The sequence below is a fragment of the Amblyomma mixtum genome, chromosome 8 (genome assembly GCF_055824585.1).
Source record: "Amblyomma mixtum isolate Tamu chromosome 8, ASM5582458v1, whole genome shotgun sequence".
Taxonomy (NCBI): domain Eukaryota; kingdom Metazoa; phylum Arthropoda; class Arachnida; order Ixodida; family Ixodidae; genus Amblyomma; species Amblyomma mixtum.
The window spans coordinates 7,491,140-7,512,338 of NC_143019.1; the positions used below are offsets into that span (position 1 = coordinate 7,491,140).

The window sequence follows — 21,199 nt, forward strand, 5'->3', positions numbered from 1 at the left end:
CAACTTCGGCACGTGTGTGTTTGTGGGTCTCTTAGCGTTGATGGACTGCATGCGTTCGGCGCAGTGGCGCCGCGGGAGGTGGGCTAATGGTGCGTGTCAGCGCGGTGTCCTTTTGTATGAGAGGGAATGACTCTCGCGGCCCGTTACCCGTTGAAATGCGCGCGCTTTTCAAGGCGAAGCGTTGGTGTAAAGAAATTCTGCTCGCGAGGAATTTGTCTTGCTTTTTTTGCTTTCGATATAATGAGCGGACGCAGATATTGCACGCACGCGCGCTGGTACTGCGAGCTTATATGCAGGGTGGGCCACTCACTGCGGGAACGCTCGAGAGCGTGCTTGGATGGATGGATGGATAGAAGCGCCCCCTTTGAAACGGGGCGGTGGCAACCGCCACCATGCTCAGCCCTTCTTTTTTTATATTTTTCCTGTTTACTGTGTTGGCAATTCTCACCAAGAATCGCCATCATCTTTACCTACGGTTTCCCTCAATTCTAACCTTATGCCACATCTCTGCTTGGGTGGCTTCGTGCAGCGCCATCAGCGGTCGCCTCGCGGAAGCGGTGTGCCACACGACCCGGACACTGATTGATAGCCGAGTGTACTGATTATAGTGCACTATTGCTATTACTATCCGTAACGAGCGCGTTGACATGTTGACCAAGAGGCTGCAACCGGTGTGCGCGCCAGGTCGACGTTTTTATGCGAAGCATACTAAAATAGCCCAACCCAGCTCCTCGAGCGCGGCGGTGTCGTTACCATTGACCTTTCGTGACCTCCATGTCATACCACGTGATGCGTGACGTCACAGCAGATGAGAAACGGGGGCCCAGCTCGCGCCGTCGCGCGAGGCGTCGTGACCAAGGATGACCACGTGGTGCGTGACGTCACAGCAGATGAGAAACGGGGGCCCAGCTCGCGCCGTCGCGCGAGGCGTCGCGACCAAGGAGGACCACGTGATGCGTGACGTAACGATAGGAGAAACAGGGCCCCAGCTCGCGCCGTCGCGCGGGGCGTCGCGACCAATGTGTTTCCTGCTTCTGCCGCTAGGTGCGCTGTAGTGAACACGTGATGCTGGAGCGGCGGTATACAAGGGGGTGCGCCTGCCTCTGCTAGGCGTACACGGGATAGAGATGCCTCCTGGAGACAGGGCTGCTCGTTGGAATGAGAAGCAAAAGTTGCGGCGTGCTACAGAGACTGATGAAGAGCGTGAAGAACGTCTAGCCAAGCGGCGTGCTCGATATGCAACTCGGCGACAATATGCTTCGCATCTGACTAGGCTTAACCTAGGCTAAGCCTCAGCCATTTTTTTTTTTTCGCAAATTGCGTGTCTTGGTACCTGTCCGCGCGTCGCCAAGGACTGCATGTTATTTATTTCTTTGTTACTTTCCTCTAAGTCTCTGTGGCGAGTTCGCGCCAGAACGTCCAGCGCTTGCCTTCTCTCGGGCCTGGTCTGTGGGCGACCCTTTGCCACATAACCAACCCGTCTGCGTGTCGGGCCGAAGTTTGGTTTTAACGCGACAGCTGCTGATACTGGCTGGCCACGTTCCAGTCCCGCCTTCGCGGTCTGTTAGGTGTAATAGTTTGTGTGCGCGAATAACGCGCTTGGCGCAGAGGAGGGGGGTGGGCATTGAGTAAGGGGAAGGAAAAGAAATAGCTCCTGGTGCAGTAAACAGCCGTGTCGGCGTGCGCGCTGTGTCGCCTCGTCTAGAAATAGCGGCATCGAAACCTGGCACCGATGGAGAGCCGGCACGGAAGGTGGTCGAAGGGGAAATTTCGTTTCTCGAACCTCTGTTCAACTCGGCTCCTGCAGTGTGTCTTCTTCATACCCATGTAACACGGACACGGGGTTCGATCATCTCCCTTCAAACGGCGAACGGAGGGAGTGCCCTCCTTTCCAATGTGGTTTCGTAAACAACGTTTTTCTTGAATAATTCCATCTTCACTAGTATTGTTGGTCGCACAGGAGTAATAATTCGAAGTTTCTAAGAATGCTCGGAACGTGTATGTCAAGTTCCCGCGGTAAAAAGACGAGTTCCGATTCCTATTCAGTGCACCTTGAAGTCTTTGTGCACGTGCTTGTGTAAAGAGCTGCGACGGCCTACACCGACGCTCCTCTAGAGAGAGAGCGAAGCTAGCTGATCTGTCAGCCGGATTTCATAACGGTTCATTGGTTGGCGGCCGAAGAAGCGTCATTCGCTGGCTCCGATGTGGAAGGCGGGGCTGACCAATGGCGTGCAGCAGAAAGAATGGACCGCGGAGAGAGTCGTCCCAAAATGCGATTGCTCGCACAGATTTCCGTCCCGATCTATGGGCCTTCGTGTTACTTTTTAGCCGCCAGAAAAGAGCTCCGTGTATCGTCCGAACGGTGAAGCGTTATCGGTCGCGCTGGCATGAATCACGTCCGCTGCTTTGCGGCTGCCCACCGGCGAGTCTGAAACGGAGTGAGGGAGAGAGAAAAGGGGAGGGGTGTGGTGGAGAGCCGGCGTGTCTCTGGAAGAAAACATCAAGAGTCTGCTCCCCGCGGCCCGCTGTCTCCTCGGCCTGCTGTGACTCACCGGATAGGGAGGAGAGATCGGTCGAGCTCGAGGGGGTTTTTCCGCGACCACGGCTTCGGATGGCGCGTTCGCTTGGCCTGGAGTCACTCTAGCAGGGGGCGGCAGATAGTTAAGTGGGTGGATGAGATTAAGAAGTTTGCAGGAATACGGTGGCCGCAACTGGCAAAGGGCAGGGTTAATTGGAGAGACGTGGGAGTGGCCTTTGCCCTGCAGTGGGCGTAGTCAGGCTGATGTTGGTGATGAGGGTCCTTGTATACTACTTAGCGAGGAGGCAGATTGAACACCTTATAGTTTATGGGGGTTATTCTTGTGATAACGCTCAAAGGGCTAGAAGCAGTTGTCGCTCTCTAGCACCAGCGTGCCAGCCCTAGCAGTCAGAGCTGTGACCCCCAACCCGCGTTGCGGTGAGTCGCAACCACGGCGGGTTCGGGCCAGAGGGGACAAACACGAGTATGCTACTCGGATGAGCGTTTATTGCTCCCGAGCAATACAATGCAGCAGCAACAATACAACCACCGTAACGAGGGAGAAGGTTCCGCTCGCGTACGGGGTTGAATAACACAAAGGAAAGAATGTGCATGGTAGAGAGAGGGTGCGGTAGATGGTCCTTGGCGATCACAAAATGAACAAGGGAGGGGAAAACCTCAGGTTGCTAGAGCCAACGTTTCGACAAGGGGACTTGTCTTCGTCTGGGAAAGAACGCACGCAAAAATGTGGGGGAAGAAGGTTCCGCTCACCTCGCGTGGTTCCTCGCTCACGGCCCGCGGCGGTCAAGTCACACACGGTGGCCGGGCGATAAGGGCAGCGGTCTCCGTGGCAGATCTCTGATCCGTGCGTGTGCACGGCTCCCGCCAGAAGACAAGCGAGCCTCGGGAGAAACGCGTCTCCTCCCGGGCGGTGGAGAGGAGGTCTCTCCGTTGTAAGAGGGGAAAGAGGGAAAGTCCCCGCGGCGGCGGGCGGCGTCGCGGCGGGGAGCGAAAGGAAGCGGGGGTGGCGACAGTGCCCTCCCTCGCAAAACCTCCCGAACGGCGCGCGCATAGCATCGCGTGATAATTACGCGCGGCCGTTACAATGGGGCAGGGGATTCATGTGTATCCCCACAAGTTATTGCTGTAAATTAAACTCGTTGCTTAAATTGACCTAATGCTCCCTGCACAGAAGCGATTAATACCTAAATAGCAGAATAAATCCCTGCTTATCTATTGTTTCCATATCCCTGGGCTCGCGCTCAAATTTGTCCCGTTCGCATTTCATACAGTCGCGTTAACGTGAATGTGACCGAAGTCGACTCCAGTCCACTTATGGGGGAAAGTGCGAAAAACGTCGGGGGAGAGAGTAGAGGTCGAGTTGCTCCTTTCCTTCTCGAAACCTGCTCTTTGTCTCGAACAGTCGACTCGAAGCTCATTCTGTCGCATTCATTAAACGCGCCCGTTTGCCTGCACTCGCGCGCACGTGAAGCCGTAACCGTGCTGCGCGCTGCGGGGCGAAGTTGCGGCGCAGTGTGCAGTACTTCAGGCTGGCGCAGTCAACAGGTGGCGGCTTTTTTTTTTTTATTGCTCCGTTGCCTCGGTGGTAGCGAGATAGACTGCCGCAGCTTGTGTGAACGGAGCTTTACTTATTTGTTTTTTAAATTTATTTACTGCGCGCTGCAGCCACCCGTGCTCGCTGCAGCTGCGCGCGTATAATATACATAGCGATCGGCGCATCGCTGGAACTCGGTTGAACTGTCGCGCACAGCAGGGGGGCACGGGCGGTGATGCTGGGTGTGCTAGCGGCTGCGATGTCTTTACGGTCCGAGTGCAGACTGCGGCGGAGCTGCGGCGTAATTGGGGCTCTTGTTGTGGTGACGAGGGTGTATATACGCACACTCAACAAGTGGCGCCTCCATTGTTGCTCGGGAGCTGGAGGACTTGCCCGCCTTGTTCCGGCGTCGTCGAGGCTCCTTGGGTCCTCCTTTCGCGGTAGTAGAACGTAGTCGTCGTACTGCTTTTATGCGATGCACCGGAGGAGAACGAATGATATACGCGTTCTTCGTTGTTGCCGGTATTTCGCTGTAGCCGCTCGCACGTGCCTGCGACCGTAACTTCGCACGCCAAGTGTGCGGAGCGCGGCAGCTGTGAAAGGAAATAAAAATGGCGTATAACGAAAATTCTCAGCCGAGAATGTGAGCGCGGTGCGATACGTTATTGTCCCCGATCGTGCCACCGACGTTGTCGGAGTGGTCGTAATTCCACGCTGTGTATATAGGCCGCGAGACAGTTATATGTTGCGGCTGCAGTGTTCCGTAAACTTCGGCGGCCGGCTGTGCATGGTGTGAAGCAAGCTTTCCAATACCTAGTAGACGCAGAGGACCTCCGGCACGAACCGATATCACGGGCGACGCCTTTGTCAGAATACTCGACGTTTATAGATATTAGGGAATTTTAGGGTAGGGTCACCCTATCATAAAAGTCTGTGTTGAGTATTCTGTGAGATGGGTAGTCATAGTGTTCTAGTAGAGCGATCTAGCGGCTTAACGTGCGCATGCTCCGCCGTAGAACGCGGTCGCGCGCAGGTCCCTTCCGTGACGTCATGCCGGCGTGCGCGAAGGTTGGGCCAGTCTAGGTGCCGTTGACCGTACAGCAGCGCAGCAGCGGGATTGGGGTTCCCATATTGCGGCCCAGCCGTGCGAAATTCGCGGGGGTATTATTATTATTACTACTACTATTATTATATTAGCCCGGCTATTGTTCGCGCACGTTAGAAATGAGGGCTAGCTAGCTGTCCGCCCCACTTCGCACGCTCAGTTTCTGGCTTGGCTTCCGTGTGGTCTCTCTCTTTCTTCTACGCGTTCCTCGGCGGCGCGGACTCGTTCTGTGTGAAACAAGCCGCGCGTGCGCTTCTCGCGGCGGTTTTCTTCCCGCTCTTTCCCTCTTTTTCTCTTCTTCTTCGTTCTATCTCCCACATGGCAAACAGGCCGCGTCCACCCGTCCTGCACTCCGCGTGGCTGCCGCGGTCTGCTTGTCCGCTTACGGCCCTCGCTTGCTTGCCTCCCTGCATCGACGCTCTCCTGCGAAGGCCTTCGCGAAACCCCTTTCCTCCTTGTGTATAGACCTTTCCAAAAAGGGCTCCCTGGGCGCTGCCATATTGTTCCCTGGACTGCAGTGGGCACCTCCCGCTAGCACGGTGGAAGCGGCGAAACGCCTCCTCTCTGGACTGCTAGAAACCGGTTCCGCCGCCGGAAACAATATGGCAGCGCCCAGGTTGGAAAGGTGTATACGCGTGAATAATGCAGGAAGGCCGCGCGCGCGCTATGCGCCATCATCCGCTGGCTGCGCGCGGATGGTGTGGCGGTGGTGGGGGTCGCTCGCTGTATAATGCGTTTCGAAAGCCCGCTGGAGACGGACGGACGCATCCCAGGCGCCAGAGATGAGAGGTCGGGTGCCTCCGTGTACACGTGGGGAGAGTGAGAGGAGAGTTTTAGCACGGTCGTACGGTCGATACGGTAACGCGTTGCCGTTGCCACCGTTCGCGTGCTTTGCTTTGCCAAGGTGCATTTGTCGTACGGCGGCACTAAAGCTGTAATATCGGTCCCTCGCGGTGCTGCTGTGCAATGTCAGTGCACGTTAAAAGAACCCCAGGTGGTCGAAATTTCCGGAGCCCTTCACTACGGCGTCCCTCATAGCCTGAGTTGCTTCGGGACGTTCAACACCCATAAACCAATAGCTTTTTGGGCGATGCGCGTTAGTCGTTGGGGTTTGTGTGCGTTTGTACAATGATTTCTCGCTTGATTCGAACTCCCGTGACGGGAACAAATTTTATGCTTGTCATTGGCTTCTTATCGATGGCCGCCGGTTTGGAGGGATGGAGATGAGGGGTAGAGGTGTCGCAGCTGTATAAGTAGGCGGCTCGTCACTCCAGGTTTAACCGTAGCTAAACCGCTGCCAATTTTTTCTCTGTGGAAACAACGCCCAAGCAAGCACAGTGGTCTCTTTTCCCTGGACAAACACGGAACGTTAGTGCAGTGGGAAATAATAATAATAATAATAATACTTTATGGCTGTGCAGAAAAACAATAATGTATTCAGGCCTGCCAAAGTCATTGGTGGCTTGAGTGGCAGTGTCTGGCAGACAGCAAAACCATGCACGGTAATTAACATAAATATGAAGCAGTGGAACGCGAGCGCAGGAAACGAAAAGAAAGTAGAAAGATGGTTAAAATTATACAATGTCTACGAAGAGAAACTACCAATGAGCATGATGTAACAAAGGACAGAGCAAATGTGTGCCAGCAAAATGACCGCGATACTGGTGATCGTACACGAATCGCCTTTTTCCTGGTACAGACGGACTGAGCATGGACCAACACAAGGAGTGCGTATACAAGTAAACAAAGAAGCAAAATTTGCCTTTACAAACAGATACGCGTTAGCAGTGTTCTTAACTTGTATCTCCTTTCCATAGGAAATGTGCTGGGAGGTGATTTATTGAAGTAAGTTGGAACATGGTGAACATCAATGATTTACTGTATACCGTCACAGCGCATTCTAGGACCACTCATGAATGAAGCGGCAAATGCCCTTCTAAGAAGGCCCCTCCAGCCAATGGCGTCGAGCGATTTTCGTGACGTCGCGGTTTACTCGTGGTTAATCATCTGTAGCGCTAGTTGCAGCCGACTGCGGTCTCTTATCATCTAGGTCCAAATCGGCCTTACACTCACCACTGGCATCGAGGCGGCTTACCGTTGCTTTCGTCAGCCGTGGAAAGTGATGCTGCCCCCCCCCCCCCCCTTTCCTTTTCCCCCTTGTGTGATCCGTCGATCAGAAGGCAGCATCTTTGTTTATGCCTTCGAAGGCATACACTTCCTCTTTCGATAAGCCTTCCCCTGGAAGAGACTGCCGAGCAGCACACTGGCGTCACGCCGTGTGTTTTATGTGTGCGCGCGGGCCTGTCGGACCGAACAGCGGGGTGCTGGCGAGCATGCCTGCCGGACCAGGAAGAGCAGCAGTTGTTGCTCGCTGTTTCTCACGCCCTTTGATGTGCGTGTCGGCGGAGCTAGCTGTCGTCCTCCGCTTGTTCTGTCGGCACGCTCGCCTTGTGGTGGGAACGTGCTGCTGGAGGGGGGGTGCTTCGGCGTGGACGCTTGTTCTGCGTTTAAGGAAGTGGTAGGCCACGTTTGCCGAATTTAGTCCGACCCAGAAGAGGAAGCATGCGCGAAATCACAGATGTCACTGCCTGGAAGCAACTCCTGACTATTTTACTGGCTGGAGAAGTCACAGGAGCAGTGGGGTCGATGAAGTCGCATCAGCACTGACCAGTGAAGGAGTGACATTGGCAGTAAATGTATGGTATCGACAGGGAAGAAGTGCAGGGAATAAGTGGAATCGACAGGGAAGAAGTGCAGGGATTGAGTGGAATCTGCAGGGAATAAGTGCAGGGAATAAGTGGAATCGACAGGGAAGAAGTGCAGGGAATGAGTGGAATCGACAGGGAAGAAGTGCAGGGAATAAGTGGAATTGACAGTTAAGAAGTGCAAGGAATGAGTGGAATCGACAGGGAAGAAGTGCAGGGAATAAGTGGAATCGACAGTTATGAAGTGCAGGGAATGAGTGGAATCGACAGGGAAGAAGTGCAGGGAATAAGTGGAATCGACAGGGAAGAAGTGCAGGGAATGAGTGCAATCTGCAGGGAAGAAGTGCAGGGAATAAGTGGAATCGGCAAGGAAGAGGTGATAGGGATGAAGTGGAATCTGCGGGGAAGAAGTGCAGGGAATAAGTGGAATTGAAAGGGAAGGAGTGACATCAGCAGGGAATGAGTGCCCACGGGGCGAAATTACACCGAGGACAGTGGCAGAAGCGCATTACGCATGCGCTTCGAATGGGATTATGAAGTGATTTTGCAGATATTTCCGTGGCCATCGGACTTCGCTCCCGTTGATGGGTGAGTTTAGGCGGCGGCACTGAGATGCATTTGCGCACATTGTGTCACACATTCCATTCGGGGTCGAGTCATCCCAGGGCCACCTTTTTGTAGCTCTTGGTAGCACACACTTCCCAGCACATTGCCCCCTTCCCCCTGCCGTAACAAAGTAATCCTAAGCAAAGCAGACCTTTGCATTTCGTGCTTCCAAGCTGGGACCTCCGACGGCCAAGCTGGCGTCGTAAAGGTGCGTGCGCGTGTCGACGGTCCATAATTTGCAACGTGTTCCCTGCGCGGAGAGACGAAAGGCCTTTCGCAGTAAAAAAAGAAGCAATGAAAGAACACGATCGCCTGCGCGGCCAGTCATGCGCGCTCTGCGGTCGTCTTGACGTGCCCGCTTAACCTCTCCGCGCGCGGTGATTTACCGGCGGGAAACAAAGCGCTTGCCGATCTCCCTTGCTTTGTTTGGAAAGGGCGGCTTCAACTCTAGCGCGTGTTTCCGCTTTCTTCGTATTCCTCCTCCTCCTTTCGGTGCTTGTTTCGTCTCTCTCTCTTTCCCGTCCTCCTCTCCTTCCTTTGGCACGTGCGTCGTTCGCTTTGCCTTTGCCCTCCTCTCTTTCACTCTCTTCGGTTGACAGAAAAAAGAAAAAAACTTTAAAGAACTAAAGGCGTCGTGCCGTTCGCGTGCTCGTGACTCCCTGTTGCTGCGCGGCGCTTACCCCTCTTTGGGCGCCAGTTTGGAAGCCCGTCCGACGCTGTGTTTGTAGTCTCCTCCTCCTCCGCTCCTCTTTTGCTCTCGGGGCTGCCTCGCGAGACTGGGGGCCGCCAAGTTTTGCTTTTTCTTCTCCCCCCCCCCACCTCTCTCCCCTTCTGCTCTCAGGGTTCTTCGCGTCACGTGCCCCCGCGCAAAAGTGGTTGGGGCTTTCCCTCCTCCTCCTCCGCCTCCTTCGTCAGTCCGGCCCTGTGTCTATTCTTCGCGCAGCTCGAATCGGCCGCTGTCTCCTGAGCGGTCGCGCCGTTTTTTTTTGCCGTCGTTTTCGATTTTTTTTTTTTCTAGTGCCGAAGCCCGGCCTGCCTCCACATCGCGCATTCGCGAGTACGTCATAAGTCTCCGCTGCGTTCGCCGATTCGTTCGTTGCTCCGGAGTCTTGTTGCTCCGCGGAATCATGCCGTCTCTGGAGCGGTGCGAAAACACGTCGGTTCATCATTCGGCACGCGCTCGACAGATGGCGGTGCACTTGTATGTTGACTTGTGTTTTCAAAATGCTAAGGCTCTCTCAGTTGGGCAGGTTGGTTGTCGTTATCACATGTGTTAACTGGCGCATATACAGACACGGACAGAGTGTTGTTTTTCTAGTGCAACATTCAGGGCTATGGCGCACCAAATATGACCGCCCGTTCCAAGGGGAGGGAAGTGCCATATCCTCATCACTTGCAGACTGCAGCGTGACGTAAGTTTTCGTCGCGGAAGTCACACGTGAGCTTGATAACGGCGCTTTGCTAGTCGCCAGACCGTCACGTTCATCGGCGAGCCAAAGAACCCAAAGCGCCGTAGAAGCTGTGCGCGAACTATACGAGCAGCGCGAAAAAGGAAGAACGGAAGCGAGTTCTAAAAGCACATTTAGTTCACAACGTTTATCTCGGAGTGCTTTCTTTCGTTGAGTCACTTATGGTCCGCAGGAAACGCTGCGTGAAAATTGAGCGCGGTGTTGGTACAGTGCGTCGACTTTTTTTTTTGTTTTCGGGCATTTTTTGGGGGGCGCCCAGGCTGTCATTGCCCTATCTTTTGGTCCAGGAAAGCATCCGCGCTATTGCTGCTAATGGCGTGCGCGGCTGTTGGCTATTTCCTCGTCCATAGAGTTACGCTTCCCGCGCGCGTAGTAGTGGTAGTAGTAGGCTTTGCTCTCGCTGTTGTACTACGCATGCACGCATCGCGGACTACGTAGTCGTGACTGGTGTCCGGCCTGTGCATGCGGGATGGTTCTTCCTTCCCTCCAGGTCCGTGTGTACGCAGTAATACTTCCCGTCCCGGCCTGCCCTCCTCCGGACGAGTGATAATCGTCGGACCGTGACGTCACGGTCACCGCTTTCCTTGTCCGGCCCCTGCGCTCGTCCGTGTGTGCGGCGAGCAGCGCCTGCTGCAGTGTATTCCGGGACGTGGGCACGCGTGCCTATGGGTAGGCGCCGTGCAGGGTTGCGTACGGGCCGGGAATATTCGTCGATGGCTGTGCGATTAACGGGGCGCGGGCTTAGTGCCAGCGGAGCAATTGAAACCCGGTCCCGGCTGGTTCTCTTATCTTCCGGCCTCCCGCGCGACAAGCAGCACGTGTTAACTAGCGCGTGTTCATGGCTGCCGCTGCTGGGCGAAGTGAGTAGGCGCAGCACGAATTGGTGGCACTCCTGTGCCTTTGTGCTTCACGACGCGACTGATGTACTGAAACTCGAGCTTCATTCCGGAAATGACGTTGGGCGCAGGGTTCCTCTTCCCGCATACGTCCTCGCTAAGTATGCGCCCCGTTGCGCCGAAATTGTCCAAATTGTCTGTCGGCAATGGCCCGTACCGGCCGGGTGCTTCCCAACCAGCTTGCGCTAAGTGCAAAGACAAGGCGTGGGATTAAGAAAGTGCTTGGAGCATCAGTAGCCTGAAATAGCCTTAGCTGTATACAAATGTTGAACCTGATGTACCGCTAAGAGTTTTGCGCACTTTTTGTGTGATCTTGACTGCCAGACGCTGCCACTCAAGCCCTTTGAGTCTGTGTATTTGTCGCCGTTATGGGCAATATTGCATTGTATTTCTTTGAAAGTCTGTGTGCCGACTTCGCTCTGGTCCCACCTGTTCGACCTGCTTGCTTGCGCGCCCAGATGCACAGTGCATTTCAGCGGGTAACATACGACGTAGTTCAGGGAGCGCTTTTTTTTTGGGGGGGGGGGGGGGACAAAGCAAGGCTTCATGCGCTGCTTGCGCTAAGCCCGTATTGGGCGGCTTCGCGCCGATGACCACCCCGCAAACGATGATACACTGGCAGAGTAATGTACGGAAACGGGCCTGTTCCTGGCGCCGGCTGTGGCGAAAGCATGTCGCGATCGGCTCGGTTTACTATGCACCACCGGAGACTTGGCGAAGGCCGCGCCCGCCCATTCCTCCCGGAATTTGGTGGCCGCAGCGGTGTTTCGTCAGTTCCGGTAGATATATCGGCGAGATTTCGCCGTCGCTTCGTCAGAACCAGGTAATCGTAAGTGGCGGAAGGTGGCCTGAAATGGATGCGCCAGTGGCTGCAATCGTGCGCTGTATCGTCGAGGCTCATGGCATCGGTCGCCGTATACCCATCGTTATCGTGCGAATTAAATTTACTTTGCCTTTCTGCGTGGACCGCCGGCTTCTCTGATTTCGCGCTGGTGGATGGATGTGTGGCTGGCCCGGTTCGGTACGGCTGCAGTCTTTCACACGTTGGGGGTAAGCGAGGTCAAGATTCTGCTTAGGGGAAACGCGTCTGTCACCGACCGTTATCTGAGCGACGTAGTCGGTTGCCACGGCCGCTGAATGGAGAGCACACCAAGTGCGCCTCCATTGAGCGGCCGTGCCACTGCATACTGCCTGTGATAGCGCTGGTTGTTCTGGCGGCAGTAACATATTGTCGTACAAATTAGACTTACAAACGCAAGTTGTTATGCTGCTCTGTGTGTGTGTGTGTGGGCGGGGGGTCTGCTGCTGCTGCGGCTGCTGAATCGTGAGCGCGCAATGAGGAACCTCGGTGTCGGTGCATTACCGTGGCTCTTACTACGCCCGCACAGCTGGACGGCGAGTGGCTCGCGTGGGGAAAAAAGAAAAGAAAAAAGCGCGCGCGTGCCGGTCTTGTTTCGTGACGTAGCTCGGTTTCTCTCGGCGGGAGGGAAGGGGGATCGTCCGGAAGAAACGAAGCAAGCATCCACTGGCGTTTGTAGCAGGGGCAGCAGTGAGGCCGGCGCACAGCTGTGTGCTTGCTCTCTCTGCCACTCCGCGTCTCGGGCGGCAGAGTGGCCCCCTGTCTTTTTGTTTTGTTTTGTTTTCTCGGTGCCTGCTATGAGAGAAGCCCCCCGCGGCCAGTGGGGAAGGAGAGAGATTCAACGGGGAACGCCGGTGGGAACGCGCCGTTGCGGGTGGCCTGGCATGGATGCCGTTAGGCGATGGCTCCGGGGATGGTGGTTCCGTACAACCTGCTTTCCTGCAGCAGTGGGGGGTGTAAAATTCCCCGAAATTTGGAAGGCCGACGGGGAAAAAAAGAAAGAGAATTTAATGTTTTAATGCGATTACATTACGGGGGCCACGTAAAGGCGAAAACTGCACGGTGGCGTCTGTGCGAAGCCTGCACCTGCTGGGTGGTGTTTGGGGAGATTTGCCTCCTCCCTGCCTGCCACCTGTAGGGGTAGAAGACGGAGACGCCACGCGAGGAGCGACTCAGCAAATATGGAAATGACTAAGAAGAGAATAACTACGGGTGCAGAAATGAAGCTTGTGGGAACTACTACTAGCATTGCTCGGGCAGAGTAACCTGGGTCTCGCTCGCAAGCCCCACTGGTAGCTGTGTTTGAAACAACCACCTCCCAGTGCAGTCGCCTGACCGCTGCGCCACACCGCTGTTGGCAGTATTAGGACTCGCGGCGAGCTGTGAATGGGACGCATTTTGCCTATTTGCGTAGTCGAAATTCGAAGCGAATCACAATTGGAATATATTACGGAGCGAAAGACAGTGGTCTTGAAATCGGAATGGGCTGAGAGCTGGAATTGAGTCCCGGGCGAAAGAAGCATACTTTCGCATTTCCCCGAAGTTAGTCAAATTGATCGCCCCAATTTTTGTTGTACAGCAGAATCATTCTGATGTAGTCGGCCATGTTCGCGTGCCATAGTTTCGTTACAGTTCTGCACACTGGGTTTTTTCTCTTTTAATGCTGTGCATTTCACCCAATCTGCCTGGAGCAAGCGGAGTTCTAATACGCCATTAACTCGCGTCATCTTCATGGTGTATTGAGTCGTGGGATTAGGCGTGCTGGGTGCAATTTTCTTTTTTTAAACATTCGTGCTTGCACAGGACACCGCCGCTGCGAATCAAACCCGTTCATGAAGTGCATGGATGCTGCGATAGAGCTCTGAGCAGTCGTGCTGGATTAAATGAGACCAGCGCCGCCGTGCGTCGTTCCGTTCCTTTCGTCATCTCTCGCTGTCAGCTAACTAGGCCAAACTTTGACTATCTATTTCTTCGCATTTCGGCTCGTGCTTTTTTACCGGTGCCGTTCATGATATCGTCTGCAACACAACGCGGCGGATGTTCCGAGCACCCCCCTTTAAAGTTCACCACACAGACGCGCGTCGCCACCGTTCCTTGAGCGCCTTTGGTACGACTAACTTTCCCTCCCAAGGATCGCGCTGCGAGTAGCGGTCATTTGTGCTCGACAGTGGGCCCAGTGCGCGAGCATTTATATAAACGGCCGACCGACTCCCACTGCCGACATCGTCTGCTGCGGAGAACGGCCCGTCTGCTTGCAGCTCTCGCTTGCCTTGACGCTGCCCGTCATGGTCGTCTGCTGCTGCGGCCGGCCAGCGGCGTCATCATCATCATCGCGTGTCTGCACGCCTACTCGTCCAAGAAACTTCGCGCTCCGTTAGTCGGCGGCTCACGGGAGAGCTCCGTAACGACTCGCGCATGCGTAATGCGCGTCGCGAACTACGCTGCGGCAACTGCGAGCCCTCGATTCACCGACGCGCAGGCACTGACTGCAGTACCCCGCGCGCAGCCGTCGTGGTGCCCGTGTATTACCCCTCCCCACCCACTACTCCCACCACCACCACCTCGCGGGGCTTGGCCGGTCCGGCGACTGCTTGCGTTGTTCCTCGGTTGGTCGGTCGGTCGGTCGGTCGTTGACTCGGCGGCGGGGACTGCTTTTCGGCCGACCGGCGGCGCCGGGGTCCGATAAGCGCCCGATTCTGCTTCCCTCTCTGTGCGGCCCCAAACAACAACAGCTACAGCGGCGAGCCTGTCCCCTCCTTTCCCCGCACCCAGCGAGCGGTGGTTTTCGAGAGAGTCTCCTCCTCGAGATCGGCCCGATCGGCGGCCGCGGAAGTAAAACGAAAAGCGCGCACCCGACGCGGCACTACGTGGGAAATATATTCGGGCGGTCGAAGGGAACCACCGGCCCCATCGTGGGCACTCGTTAGCGAAGAAGGGGTTGTTTCTGGTTCGGGGGATGGGGGGCGTGTGTGCTCTCTTTGGCGGCTTTGCGTTTGATCGCTGCGCTTGTGTAGCCCCCCTCCCTGGATGGCGTGTGTGGCCGCGTTCTGCGGGACTCGTTCTTGCCCCCCGTGGAACGGCAGGCAGTTGTGCTCGGAGTTCGTGCACGCTGGTTGCTGGCCGTGTCTTGAAAAGGGGAGCGCAGCTCTCGGTTCCCACGTTTCCGCGCGTTATTAATCCCTTTCGCATGCGACGTCCACATTTTTGCGCACGCCGGCGACTCAAATCCTTACCCAAAGGAACTTCGTGATTTTTCTTAAACGCACCCCCCCCCCCAGAAGAAAACAAACAAACAAAAAACGTGACGATGCACCACAGTGGTGTACTTCTGGAATCGGGTGATGACGGCAATACCTGTGCTTCGTTTATTTGGCATTTTCTAGCTTGTGAACTTCCAATGGAAGTACCGTCTTTGTCATTAGTGTGCAGTGGTCTGTCGACAAAGGCCATCCTCAGTTTGTCATCAAGGTCTTGTAGGTAAAACGTTTCATGTTGCCAGACGGTACTGGAAGTCTCAGTACACACATCGTATGGCTGGGAAGCACACTGTAGCTACTATAAGGCTCCATTCCTTGCGAATAATTTTAATGTGTCAGCAATAGTACCTTCATCTTCACAAAATATGTCCGTAAAGGCCTCTGCCCACTACCCACCCGTACCTTTGCTTTCCACCAATCTCCATCCACCAAAATCTTCCACCGACCACCAAACAATTTACCTTCACTCTTCTGAAGCTCTCCAACTCTCCAGAAGGCCTCCACTCACCACCAACTCACATCTGCCGCCACCCAAAACCAATCCACCCACCTTCACCCTCTACCCATCCATCCCTCTACCCACTGACCTCACCCCTCTAAAAGGCCCTACCCACCACCCATTCACTCACATCCACCCTCTAAAAGGCCCTACCCACCACCCATTCACTCACATCCACCCTCTAAAAGGCCCTACCCACCACCCATTTACTCACGTCCACCCTCCAGAAGGCCCTACTCACCACCCATCCACTGACTTCCCCCCCTCTAAAAGGCCCTACCCACCACCCATCCACATACTTCCACCCTCTAAAAGGCCCTACCTGCCACCCATTCACTCACATCCACCCTCTAAAAGGCCCTACCTGCCACCCATTCACTCACGTCCACCCTCCAGAAGGCCCTACCCACCGCCCATCCACTGACTTCCACCCTCTAAAAGGCCCTACCTGCCACCCATTCACTCCCATCCACCCTCCAGACGCCTCCCCCCATGAGAACCCCATGCACCACTCGAACAAGAAAGCAGTGGCGAAACACACTTCATAGATGCAGTGGGATGGTGAGGTGACCACTATAGATGCAGAATGTGCAACCGATACTGCTAGTGCAGATTTATTGCGTTTACTTCGTGCGATCACGTGCAAATTGCATCATACTGCAGAGCACTTGCATCACACCATTTATTCTGGGGTGTCACAAGGCAGCAGAAGTGACTGCGCAAGCAAGCCAGAGAGATATGAGCAGTACTGATAAGGCTGCGCTGACCATGGAGAGGTTGGGGCTGATATGTGGGGGGGACCTTCCACATTTAGCAGACAGCTCGGCAGCAGTCGCTTTCACAGAGGAAGAGCTGCTGCCACCACTGCTCACGTGGGCAGATTAGGAGTGCAGTTGGAGGTGCGGCGCTCGAGCACGTGAAGGGCATTGTATGCACGGCTGATTGGGCACGCGTTGTGAGCGAGCTCGCTTCTGATGCAGTGCTTTCTTTTTGGCCGCCTCGTTTCCACTAGTGCGGGTACGCGTTGTGGGGTTTTACTCTGCACAGAACTCAGCACGGGTTCTGTTGTCGCGTCACAGTGCTGTCACTGCCAGCTGCGAGGAAACCTATTGTGTTCCACTGGGATGTAAACAATGCCAGGCGGGCATTGTGAGCTGCTCTGCACAACTCGTGCAGTGCAGGTCGCAGCTTGGCGTCAGTTTTGAAAACATTGTGTTTGAACTGAACTACTAGCTGTATCATTTTGCAGCATTGTTTTGAAAGCCGCGCATGAATAATTTGTTTTTTTTGTCACCTGGCCTGCTTTACCTGGAGTTGCTCAGAGCAGCTGAGAGAATGATTGTAAGGATGGGGTTGTGTATGATTAATGCGTGTTTACGTTAACATGCTAACATGTTTTCATGCGAGTCTGCTTTCTGCAATTTATGCCATCTGTTGTATTCGTTGTTGCATAAGGTTGTTCAGAAATTTCTGAAATTCACAGCCGCTAGACTGTTTATATTCATCGATGTGGTGACCTGTTTTGAAATTTTAATTTCGTCTTGCTTTAGTTTCTTGGGTAATGCTAAAAGGAATTTGTTCATAAAATAAGGAAGGCATAATCTAAATTTGGTCGTGTAAAAACTTTGCCCTTATTATATGTTATATATGCCAGGGACAGCATCATTAAATGATATGCCAGTTTAGTCATGTTCATTAAAGTTAGTAATCAACTACACACAGTAAAGACCGCTTGGTGGAGGTTCTTGTTTGGCAAGGAAACAAACGTCCCTTGTTTTCTTGCCAAGAATGAAGCCTGAACTGTATGACTGGTAAGCTATGTTCTAGATATTTTTGTTTCGCATGTGATTTCCCTGTGAACCTAGGGATGCAAGAGGAAAGCGTGCCAGTTCCATCAGGGGTCCCAGTGCGTTACGACAGATGTGCAGATAGATATTCGTGAAGCGTGAAAGCCTGGGTTGCGATGTTTATTTCATCTCTTTGTTGACACGTTTGTTCCTTTGTTTTTGAAGTTGGTCAAGCAGGTATTCTGCACTAATATTAAATGCATTGTAGTCTGATACAACCCAAGAATGAAGTGGCAAATGCCCTCAAAGGAGGCTGTCCAGCCGACGGCGTCGACTGATGGTCAGGCCATCACGGTTAATCCCATTTCACGGAGGCACAAGCCAGTCATCCGCGATTTCACGTTTTGGGAGGGTTAACCGTGGCGTGACAGAACTGGTCAATGTGCCTTTGGCTGGAGAGTCTCCTTTGAGGTGAATTCGCTGCTTCGATCTGGAGTTGTGTAGGACTCGGGGTTGCATAGTGGTCGATGGACACTTGAAAAACTCATTTCATTGCCGCTCTTTTTCCTTTTTTTCCTCTTTGTTCCCCTCCCCAAGTGTATGGTAGCCTGGTTAACCTCCCTGCCTTTCCGTCCATTTCTCTCTCTCTCTCTATTCAGTGGTTATTAGAAACATCTCTTTGATAGAGGTGTATTAGAGCTGGCAAAGGCCATGTGGTAGCAGGTTAATCTGAGTGTGTCCTTTCCCCGTCCTTTTGCCCCGCTGCAGTTGTCCACCGCGCACTTTTCTCCCTGCCCTGTGCCGCATCTTCCTGGACGAAGGGGCACCCGACAATGTGCTTGAGGTTACGGCCCGGGCCATCACCTACTACCTGGACGTGTCGGCCGAGTGCACCCGCCGCATTGTGGCCGTCGATGGCGCCGTCAAGGCCATGTGCAACCGCCTGGTGGTGGCTGACGTGTCGTCGCGCACCAGCAAGGACCTCGCCGAGCAGTGCGTCAAGGTTTGTGCGTTTCTTGTGTTTTAGTTGCGGAAAACGCATGGTTGCGAGCATTGTTCGTGGGTTTCGTCTCGTCCCTTGCAACCACCTTGGTGATGTTGAATTGGTTGAGCACCTGCAGCATTGCATCTGTTGCCATGGGCCCGGCCTGTCATGGTGCTTAGACAAAAATGAGAAGGGGGGAAAGCATCAGAAGTAACAGCATCATGGATCAAAGGCCTTTCGAACCCCTTAGTTGGCATCATTTACCAATGTGTTTTTGTTGCTATGCTGCAAGAGGTACAGTCGGGGACAAAAGTCTCCGGACCACGTGTTCCTCTAACGAAGCAGATAGCTCTGCTGTTAGTCGGCGGCTGGAGACCACACTTGTGAAGGTAAAAGTTAATCTTTTGTTCTTTCATCCCCACAAGTGTGGTCTCCAGCCTCTGTCTGATGGTAGAGCTATAAGCTTCGTTTGAGGAACACGTGGTCCGAAGACTTTTGTCACTGACTGTACATGTTTGTGTTTGAAGAATTGAACCCTGGGTTGTGTTCTGATTGCCATGAATGGGGAACAGTGCACATATTTGCACGTGGTAGTTTCGTCGTCCACCTCGCAAAACTATTCAGCTTACACAGTTTACAGTTCGCTGGCCTCCTCTGTCTTACGACTACCTAGATTTTTTTAGAAGTAATAGTTTTATGTATAATTTGAGTGTAGCCAGATATACTTATGATGAATTTCAGCAGTCTTCTGAATCGTTATGTTGCCAGGGTCACCTGCTTCTTTGCTCGCATGGTAGCACCTACCAGTGTGCAATAATAGCCTTGGTGAGCCTGTAGGAAGCCTGAATTTGCTGTGAAAGGAAAAATATATACATTGTAGCGTTTGCTGTCCTTTGCCTGTAAGTGCATCTGCTTGTTTGCTTCGACATTTTCCCACTGATCTTTGGTTTTCCTCCACCATTTTCAGTTCCCTTCCTTAAGCTGCTAAATTGATGTTTTGTTGGCATTTGGACTGTACTGCTGTTAATCCACATAGTTTTCAAAAGTTTTATGTTTTTGGTTTTAGCTGTCACTGTTTGCTAATGTGTGCACATGTATTCACAATACATATTGGAACCTTTCTTTGCTTGTAACATTTGTCCTTCTACAAGTGCCGCATAGCCTTTATCCTTTATGACGCTCTGTTGCTGACCCGGAAGACACGGTTCGATCCCGGCCGTGTTGCTCACATTTTGATCGAGGGTCAAAATTATCGGGCGCCAGAGTCACTTTTGGGCATGAACCTTCCTAAAGCCAAACCACAGGCTTCATTGCTCAAGTATTGACTCTTTGCTCTGGTGGCCCACAGGTCCTGGAGCTCATCTGCACCCGGGAGGCGGGTGCAGTGTTTGAGGCCGGCGGCCTGCAGTGCGTGCTCTCCTTCATCCGGGACAAGGGCTCCCTGGTGCACAAGGACACCCTGCACTCGGCCATGGCTGTGGTGTCACGCCTGTGCGGCAAGGTGGACACCAGTGATGCCTGTCTACCGGCCTGCGTCGAGGCCCTCTCCCTCCTGCTGCGCCACGAGGACACCCACGTGAGTCACCCGCTCTGCCTCTCTACGCGTGGGTCTCGAGTGCCAGCGTGGAGAGTTGTTTTTATTGGTCAGGCACAGAGCTTTTGCAGCAGTAGCTTTCCTTGGGTCTAAGTGAGAATGCCATGAGCATATGGCCTGGGGATGGGGGGAGTTGTACTTGATAACCTCCGTTACCCTTGGGAGTTAAGGACAACGCAGCGAGCTATGGAAAGAAAAATGATAGGTGTAACGGGGTGGGTGAGAGAACAAACATGGGTTAATGACATTCTAGTCGAAATCAAGAGGAAGAAGTGGGCTTGGGCAGGGCATGCAATGCAAAGGCAGGATAACCGCTGGTCTTTAAGGGTAACGGCGTGGATACGAAGAGAAGGCAAGTGTGGTAGGGGGTGGCAGGAAGTTAGGTGGACTGATGGGATTAAGAAATTTGCGGGAGCACGGTGGCCGCAGCTGGCGAAGGACGCGGTTAATTGGAGAGACATGGGAGAGGCCTTTGCCCTGCAGTGGGCGTAGTCAGGCTGGTGATTGATGATGATGATGACCCTTGCCTATAAGACAAGTTTTCTTGGCAGTGCTTCAGAGGCTAGTCAGGAAAGGGAAGGAGGTGGGCTTTGTGCCCATGCCGTGTTCTTCATTGTTAGACTCCATAGCTTCCCCACTTTCACTCCTCCGCACCCCTAGCCCGAACTATGAACAACCTTCCATCCTTTTCCTGCCTAGCCTCTGAAGAATTGCCAAGAAAACCTATCTCTGAGTATAGTGGCCAGATGGAATTTCATCCAGATAGACAATAGTAAACCTGCTTGAAAAGGTGCGATGTTGTCATGATGTCAGAGTAGGATCACGCACGTGTGGCCAGTGGAGTAGGTGCAGCACACTTCTCTGTTTTTATGTTTTTATGTTGCATACATGCGCCAAACTGCGTTCACTTTTGGCTTGAACAAGTCAACACCACCTGGTTTTATGGGCTGACACACAAAATGAGGTCTGCATTCTGAATTGCCGGAACATGCTTTTGGTGGTCGTGAATAAAAAGAGCACTCAGTGCCATACTCAGTGCACAGGAAAGGTACACAAGGACCAGTACTGTATTTTCATGAGTTTCTGTGCTCTGGTGGAAATTTTGAACGCCTGTTGCATTTGAGATTCCGATGTGCGTATTGCAAAGCATGCCTTCGGTCGATGTCTCACCTGCGACTGTAGTCATACTTGACCTCATTAGGCGGGGCGCAGTCCCTGCAGCTGATGCTATAGGTATCACTGGGGTGTAAATCATTATCACTTACAGCTGGACAGATCATTGGGCCTCTGTTCATCCTTTTTCAGGTTGGTGTTAGGAATCTGTTTATCAACTTCATCTTATCAGATTAGTGGTCATTCCACTC

At 53.5% G+C, this 21,199-nt stretch overlaps 1 protein-coding gene across 1 annotated transcript in view; it reads left to right on the forward strand.

The window, feature by feature from the left end:
• Positions 1–21,199, forward strand: part of Ufd4 (ubiquitin fusion-degradation 4-like) — a 106,340-nt gene that overhangs the window by 34,381 nt on the left and 50,760 nt on the right. The window contains exons 2-3 of the mRNA XM_089556412.1: positions 18,025–18,259; positions 19,590–19,817. Of these exons, the coding sequence (XP_089412538.1) occupies positions 18,025–18,259; positions 19,590–19,817 (463 nt within the window). The remainder of the gene's footprint in view (positions 1–18,024; positions 18,260–19,589; positions 19,818–21,199) is intronic.